Source organism: Gekko japonicus, unplaced genomic scaffold (genome assembly GCF_001447785.1).
Source record: "Gekko japonicus isolate JY-2015 unplaced genomic scaffold, Gekko_japonicus_V1.1 scaffold3653, whole genome shotgun sequence".
Lineage (NCBI taxonomy): Eukaryota > Metazoa > Chordata > Lepidosauria > Squamata > Gekkonidae > Gekko > Gekko japonicus.
The window spans coordinates 85319-93759 of NW_015167649.1; the positions used below are offsets into that span (position 1 = coordinate 85319).

An 8441-nucleotide genomic window follows, 5' to 3' on the forward strand; every position below is an offset into this window, starting at 1 on the left:
AAATAAAAGCATTTGGGATTGCTTTCCTTGTTTGGATCATCTTAAGTTAATGTCTGAGTGGTTTTTTCTAAAGTAAAACCTCAGTATTCAGGTTAAATTGCCGTGTTGGCACTTTGCGATCAATAAGTGGGTTTTGGGTCGCAGTTTGGGCACTCGGTCTCTAAAAGGTTCGCCATCACAGCCCTAAGGGGAACACTGTATGCCCTTCCTAAATGGATGGGGTTTATGTATCGAAAGTTATTTCGACTCCACTTCAGGTGGATTTCACACAGTGAGTCAGTCTCCTCGTGAGAAGGGGAAGATCAGGCCGTCGTCCTAGGGCAGGCGTACCTAGAAGTCAGTCTGGCTCATATCTAGCTGGGTTTACAGCCCAGGAAGGGGGTGGGGGAAAGGTCTCGGATGGGAACAGAAGTGCCCAGGTAGGCAGGTAGCCCGAAGTCTGGGCACACTGGGGGCAAAGGTCGCTCTAAGCTGTGGAGCCTTTTGAGCGAGAATCCTACCTTGTGAGCTACTGGCATTAAAGGTGTGAGCGAGCGATGCTGCATAAACTAGTTTGCGCTGGAGCCCTCCTTCCTGAGCAAAGACAAAAACGTGTGAGCCGGAGGCTAAAAAATCGTGAGCTCGCTCACACTAACTCAGCTTAGAGGGAACCCTGCTCTGAGGCCCTGCTTCCTGAGCTAAGACAACAATGTGTGAGCTGGAGGCTAAAAAACTCTGAGCTCGCTCACACTAACTCAGCTTGGAGGGAACACTGACTGGGGGTTTGCCACCACCAGTGTAGGCCGAGCTGTTTCAATGCCTCCCCAAATGGGGCCGGTTTTCTCCTCTCTTTGTCCTCCCACCTCTCCATTGGGCCTGCCCCAATCCACCCTGCAAGGGCGACCCGAAACTGACCAAGGGAAAGTGACCAAAAACAAAAGCCAGAGATGACTCACAGTGTCCCCCTCCCCCCCCGCCTTCTGTCTCACAAGCAACCATCTGCCCAACACATTGCGGGATCGCCTACTTGGGGGGAGGAGGAGAGAGGATCCCTCGCCCCTTTAAGCCACAGTTTTCCACCCGAACCCACCTTTTGGAACCTAGAGGATCGCCGGTTCTTATCTTTTCTGGTCGATCTTAAAAAATATTTTCTGGCTGAGCGAAGGCCAGTTTGGTACGGAAAGGGGACTGCCGTTTGGAGTCTGATGACTTCAGTAGGTCTACTCAGAGGCAGGGTTCCCTCTAAGCTGAGTTAGTGTGAGCTAGCTCACAGCTTTTTAGCCTCAGGCTCACACCATTTTGTCTTAGCTCAGGACGGGCAGCTCCAAAGCAAACTCCACAGCTTAGAGGGAGCATTGGACGCAATGCCTGTTAAGGCTCAGGGGATCCGAATGCCGAATCCAACGAGCCGGTTGGAGGACCACTGAGTTTACCTCTGAGTAAAAAATTCCGGAGTGACTAGTGTTTAAAACAATAAGTCAAATAGTGACAAAACCCAAATTGCTTCGCTTGTATCCTCAAATCCACCATCTCTCTCTCTCTGTGTCTCTGCACCCCCCTGTTTTTTTTAAAAAATCCCTCCTGATGAAGAGTTCTGGAGAACTCAGAAGTTTCCTATCTGTCGTTCTGACTGGTTCCTAGCAAAACCATACTGATGGATTTGGTGACTGGAATCAACAGGGCGTAGGTAGAGGGGCTGTGGTTTGCTCGGCAGCCTCGCCGTCCTCGGTGGGGTCTCCTCGCGAGTAAGCAAGGGCTCTCAGCGGTGGAAATACCCCCGGTCCTGTGGAAGGCCAGAGGCTGCCGTTTTAAGGGAGCAGATGGCGAAGCCGGCGCTAAGACCGGCTCATTAAATGGGATCAGTCGCGCTCAAGAGATAAATGGGTTTAGGCTCCAGGTAATCTACCTTTTTAAAATAAAATTTAAAAAAAAACAGCGCAATCCTTTGTCGATTTACACCGGTCTAAATGCATTGAAATCATTGGCCTCCGAGGGCCGGAACTTCGTATAGGATTGCCCTGCTGAGACCCAGGCACCAAGTAGAAAGTAATGGGTCTTTCCAGTAGGTTTCCTGTCTGGTTTTCTGTCTATTTTCACACACGCAAAAATGCAGGAGGTTTGGGGTTGGAGTTGGCCCGTTTCGCCAGCGACAGAGTGCCCGATCAAAAACGTGGGCTTGCATGGCTTACTCGGGAGTAAACCCAGGGGAGCGCAGGGGAGCTTACTTCCAAGCAAGTCTCCGTAGAGAGACAGACTGAAATGATCTCTTCCCACCCCCCACCCCCACTCGACCTTTCTAAGCGAAGCTCTCATTCATTCGTGTGGCCTTTTTCAGACTAGGGTTCAGGGGGTGAAGAGGTTGGCTTCCCACAATCCTAAACACACGTATAAACAATCCATGGGGCTTTTTCCTTGAAGGGCACAGATTCTAGACCAGGATGCAATCCAGAAGTCTCGTCAGAAGCCATGGGAAGGAAGGAACTCCTTCGAATACAAATATTTAGGATTAGGGGACTAAAGATCAGGTTGGATTTTGTCTTGGCCAGTCGCTAACTCGGCTTTCTGTTGGGGAACATTTAAAAAATATTTTTTTTAGTACTAACATTTCGAATTAGCCTGACAGGAGGTTCAGAATAAGGGGTGGAGGAGAGATCCTAAACCATTAATAAGTCCTCGGGGGGATTTAATTCTACCTCAGTGGGGCAGGACAGTGGACAGAAATCCTACCTTGTGTTCCCTCTAAGGTGAGTTACTGTGAGCTGGCCCACAGTTTTTTAGCCTCCAGCTCACATATTTTTTGTCCTAGCTGTGGCAGGATGGCTCCAGAGCCAACTAATTGATGCAGCAGCCAAATGGCTCGCTCACAACTTTAATGCCAGTAGCTCACAAAGCAGAATTTTTGCTCTCAAGACTCCACATTTTAGAGGGAGCATTAGTTGTGGCTCTCGACTTCCCAAGCCTATGTCTGTCTACTCAGAAGTAAAATCCAGGTGGGCAAGCCTTGTTGGTCTGACAGCAGTACAGGAAAATTAGAGTCCCGTGGCACCTCTAAGACCAACCGAGTTTTATTCAAGGTATAAAAAGGTGGGCCTTGCACACGAACGCTCATACCTCGGATAAACCGTTGTTGGTCTTCAAGGTGCCACTGGAGTCTAATTTTGCTCTACTCGGAATTATGTTCCACTGCGTTCCAGGGAGCTGACTCCCGAATAAGCGTGCATACGACTCCAAATTTATTCTCCAAGAAGGGTCCCCCGCCAGCGACCCCCTTTCCTACCCGACCCTCAAAAAGGCCCAGTATATTTCAGCCCTACATGCGTGCCACGTTTGCTCTTGCGGGCGACAGGCCGAGGAAGCCGGTTTTCCAACGAATGCACGTCGGGAAGCTGGCGTGCTGCGGGTCTCGTTCAAGTACACGCGACCGCCTTCCGACCCGCACGTGTGAAAACGCAACTCAGGGAAGTCCCAAAACCCTTTGCGGGCAGATCAAAGGGGCTGCTTTGCGGGTTGCGAGTGGGAAGGGGAGAGAGAAAAACAGGATCAACGATGTGTTGCCATATGTCGCAAGGATCCTGAGCTAGGCAATCCCTAATTAATTCGGCTTGCTCAACCCACTGGGATAACTCTCTACTGCCGGAGCTTTCTGTTACCACCGGGGAACAACCCTTCCCCCGGGGAAATAATCCCCCGGACGCTCCCTTCCTCCAAAATTTGGGGATACCCTGAAACCCCCTCGAAAATGTTGAATTTTGCCAAGAGGAGGCCGCCTGAGCACAGTAAATGCCCCCCCCAGCTGATTTTGAATCTCGGGGCCTTGTCAACTTATCCCCCACATCTCGCCCTTTATAAAAAGTTTTACTACTACTACTTCTTCTTTTTTTAATTATATCGAGCAGCAAAGGCAGGCCTCTGCGCCAGCCAGCCCAGCCGCGCAAGCTTTCGAGTCCAACAGAACTCTTCCATGGGGTGGATTCTCTATTTTTTTATATAGAAAAAGTGGGCCTGATCCAGTAAAAGAGGAGCAGCGCTCTCCCAGAGAATGTCTGAGGCTGCGTGCTTACGCGGAAGTAAAAGTGAGCAGATAAGGAACGTTCCTTCTATTTGGGGGGGGGGTATACAACTGGTTCTAGTCTTTGTTCGTATCTTAACTTTAGCTACTTCAGTCAACTAGACTGCTAGCCGGAAGCTGACTGGACCAATGCTCCCTCTAAACTGTGGAGTCCTATGAGCAAAAAAAATCTGTTTTGTGAGCTACTGGCATTAAAGTTGTGGGCGAGCGATTTGGCTGCTGCATAAATTAGTTTGCTTTGGAGCCCTCCTTCCTGAGCCAAGTCAAAAATGTGGGAGCCGGAGGCTAAAAAACTGTGAGCTCGCTCACACTAACTCAGCTTAGAGGGAACACTGGACTGGACTATTTTTCTCTCCGTAGTTAAACACAGTCCCTGGGGTAGTCACGCCCACCCTTTGGACCTTCTGGGGGTACTAGGAGTGACCCCCAGAATCCCTCAAGAGATACCCCACCACCACCACCTTTGGGCAAAGATGTCTAGTTAACAATCCTAAACACGGCAGAGCTCCCTAAATTTCCCTTTCCGGAAGTAAAGGTGACTCCCTGCTTGGGGAAAGATGTCTCGTTCAGTCCTAGAGTCCAGGGACCTCTTGAAGACCCACAAAGTTTAATCCTGGGTATATAAACGTTTCCCGTGCAGGCACACGAAAAGCTCACAGCCACGGATCCGAAGAAGTGTGCAAACGAAAGTTTCTACCCAGGATCTGAAAAAGTGTGCCCGCCCAGGAAAACCTTATACCCCGAATTAAATGTTGTTGGTCTTGAGAGGTGTCCCTGGACTCGAACTTTCCTCTACCTGGATCTATTTGCTCTATTGCTTCGGCTCAACACGGGGAGCCAATTGTTCCAATCCTAAATGCTCTAGAACTCCGCAAGCTTGGGATAGGGTCCAATGCCCCCTCTAAGCTGTGGAGTCTTGTGAGCCAAAATTCTACTCTGTGAGCTACCGGCATGAAAGCTGTGAGCGAGCGATCCGGCTCCTGCATCAATCAGTTTGCTCTGGAGCCCTCCTTCCTAGGCGAAGACAAAAACGTGTGAGCCGGAGGCTAAGAAACTGTGAGCTCGCTCACCCTCACTCAGCTTAGAGGGAACCCTGGATGGGTCCCGTGGAAACAGAAAAAGTCCCGTTGAACGGAACCACTGTCTAGTATTTTCTTTTTTCCCCAGATTTTCCCCGCAAGAGGGACTGGGAACTAACCCGTCGAGCTGCTAACCCTTTCGCAGGCCACCTTTTAGTAGGCCCGAACCAAATCCTCCTCCGGCGGGATGCTGAATAAGCAGGAAGCACAAATTCGTACACGCCGGTGGAAAAGTCCCTATGAGACAATCCCGTCTGCCCCTTTTGACAGACTCAATCCTAACCCCTCGGCCCGGAGGCAAATGCATCACACCTCTTTTGGAGCTCTGTCTCTGAACGGAAGGAGAGTCTCTCTCTTCCCCCCCCACCCCCACCCCACTTCGCCTGTTGCCCAATCTAAAATTGGTGTGTTGTGTGTTGTTTTTGCTTGCTTCGGAACAGTTAATTGAGCGGTTTCCAAAGCCCTGCCAAGAGACTCTATTGTGGTTTGCTTTCCCCCATTGGTGTTATTATTAGTATTAGAAGTTTTTAAAAAAATGACAGCCAGAGGGGGTGGGGGGAGAGAAATGGCTGGCTGGCTAGCCCAGAGTTTGTACAAGAACCGAAAGTTTGGGGAATGTCTGGCTGAGGCCTGCGCCGTGGAGGGCGATCCAGCGAGTTCGCAGGAGATTGCTTCCGCGTAAAAACGTTTCTGTGTGTGTGTGTGGGGGGGGGTAATTTATTATTCGCCCTAATGCTGGGGTGCCGCGTAGCCCTCTCCGCCGCCCCCCCCCGGTTTGCAAAATTGGGGGGCTTCGAAAGTGGAGCCCCCTTTGCGTTCCAAGGGGTGCCCTCCAACGCTCCCTCTAGGCTGTGGAGTCTCGTGGGCCAAAAATCCGACTTTGTGAGCTGCTGGCATTAAGGTTGTGAGCCAGCGATTTTGGCTGCTGCATAAATGAGTCTGCTCTGGAGAACCTCCTTCCTGAGCGAAGGCGAAAATGTGGGAGCCGGCGGCTAAAGAACTGTGAGCTAGCTCACACTCGCACAGCTGAGAGGGAACACTGGTGGTCGAGCTTACAACGGCTGAGGAGCGAGTCCCGCGGTACTGACTTCCCCCCACCTCCCCAGCGAGCCTTTGCATCACCAGTTTTCAAGCAGGAGTTTGGTTACCCTGCAGAAATCGATCCCCGTATCTCTGGGGGGAAGTGCCTCCCTTCGCCTGGATCGGGGCCCAGATTCTGGGTCGAAGCTTTCGCGTGCACGCGCACTTCATCCGAGGGCCAAAGCCCCGTTTCATCGGGGCCCACCAGCTCTCCCTGCCAAAACTTTTGGACCGAGCTGCCTAATTCCGTCCCGGGCGAAGACACATTTACACGGGCCATTCTCTACTCCGCCAAAATCTACTTCCCCTCGGGAGAGTTTGAGGCCGGAGACACAACCCCGCATCCCATCGGAGGCCAAAATGTGGACGCGGGCTTCCTTGGAACCCAGGGCCCTGGCCTAAAACGACGGCCTGTTTCCCGAGGAAACGTACCTCAGGATAACAGGCTGAGAACAACCACCGGGCCCCAGGCCGGATCTGGGCGCTTCTATTTCACCCCCAGCCGGCCAAGCCCGGAGGAAACCGGGCATCTAACTCAACCGCCCGGTCGTGTCAATTTCAAAGGCAGCCTCGTCCAAGAACTGGTCAATTTCGCGGGGCTTGCATTAAAAACCTGCAGCTGGGAAAGGCACACATAACACGCTGAGACGGGCGGCGTTGTTTCCGGGCCTTACTACCGGCTGTCAGATCTAGCCTCTTTGGGGGGGGGGAGGATGGTGAGAGATTTCCGGGATCTCTGGGAGACTCACCGTGATGGGCCGGCGGGTACCGCTGTACGGTGGCTCTCACCGAGTTGCTGTAATAGGAAGGGACGTGGTTGCCTTGTCCGTCGATGTTAAAAAGTACATCCACTTCCTCGGCCAGAGGGTACTGCGTGGGATCCATGTATGAATGCGCCAGTCCTGGGTGATGCGAATCCGGGTGCTGTCCGTTGAGCACGGCCGGGTGGTGATGGCTGACCCAGCGCGGCTGATCCGTGGTCACCTCCATCCTGCTGGACTCGGGAACTGGGCGAGCGTTCGGGGTTTCTCTTTGTTGCCTTGAAAGTCCTCTCTCCGTGCAAAAACAAAAAACAAAATCAACCCCCCTCCCCTATAATAATAATAATAACAAAGGGGAAACCGAAAAGTCAGCCAACGGGTAGCTTAGAAGTTCGTCAAACAGTCCGAGGATCGAGAGTTCTATGGGCAGGCAAAAGGCAGTTCTCGACAAATAGTCGCTTTCCCTCCCCCCCGTCCCCCCCCCAAAATGAGATTGGGGACAATTCCCCCTCCCCTCCGGTGCGCGCCGCCTTCTCCTTGGTGGATCTTCACCTCTCTTCTTTGATCACCTGCGAGGAAGAGAAGGGAGAGAAACAAAAGGGAGAGAGAGAGAAAGAAACTTTGTTAAAAAGAACTTTAACGACTGCTTCTCTCTCTTTTTTCCAGGCGCCGGAGACGAAGCCCTTCCAAGAGAACTCCTTTCCCGCCCCTAATAGCCTAGCCGCTCACCTATCCGAAAAGAAGGGGACGCACCTTTCTCCCCTCTCTCCCCCGCTCTACATCGGGGCCGTCTGCAGCCTCGCCGTGGTGGAACCGACCCGGGGAGATCTAGCGCCAGGCAGCCGCTGGTCGGTTGGGCAATTTCACTCGCTCGCTCTCGCCTGCCGCCCGGTTAGTCAATTTCACCTGGAGCAGCGCAGCAAGACCGGAGAATCGTTCGGAATTTTTAAAAAGGGGGGGGGAGTTGCAAATGCCCAGGTCCCCAGATGAAGACTTTTTTAAAAATGCTGTATCTAAGGGACTGGAAACATTTTGAACGCAACTTTTTTTTTAAAGGGGGGGCGGGGAAGAACCGGGGAGGGAGGAAGGGAGAGAGAGCGAGAGACGTTCTTAAAGGCACGCCGCAAAACTAAAGCTGCGTTGGAAAAGTTACAGGGGAGGACCCCAGGGAGAACCTGATCGGCTCAAATTGTACTCCCTGTCTCTCTCCCCCCCCCTTCGCTCTCCCTCCCTCCCTCTCTCTCTTTTTTTTAAAGGGAAGGCATTCTTTCTGAAAGAGACCAGGATGGCGCCAGTCGGCTCAGAGCTCACAGACAGCTGTGGCGAGACACAACTTAAGGAGGTTTGACTGTCATCAGCAGGGAGGGGGGGTGGAGCCTGTCACTGACTAAGGAGGGGCCGAGAGAGCGGAGGAAAAAGGAAGCGAAGTGTGGCCGCCGCCGCCGCCCCCTTCCCCAAATATATATATTATGT

The 8441-nt window shown here is 52.2% G+C and overlaps 1 protein-coding gene across 8 annotated transcripts in view; it reads right to left on the bottom strand.

Annotated features, from left to right (window-relative positions):
- GATA3 (GATA binding protein 3) overlaps positions 1-8441 on the bottom strand; it is a 99799-nt gene that overhangs the window by 64022 nt on the left and 27336 nt on the right. For 3 of the 8 annotated variants that reach the window (XM_015414091.1, XM_015414090.1, XM_015414085.1), the window contains exons 1-2: positions 7722-8217; positions 6957-7537 (exon numbers count right to left, since the gene is read on the bottom strand). In XM_015414091.1, coding sequence (XP_015269577.1) covers positions 6957-7197 — 241 coding nt within the window. In that variant the 5' untranslated portion in view covers positions 7198-7537; positions 7722-8217. The other 5 variants (XM_015414086.1, XM_015414088.1, XM_015414089.1 and 2 more) reach the window with 4 other exon arrangements.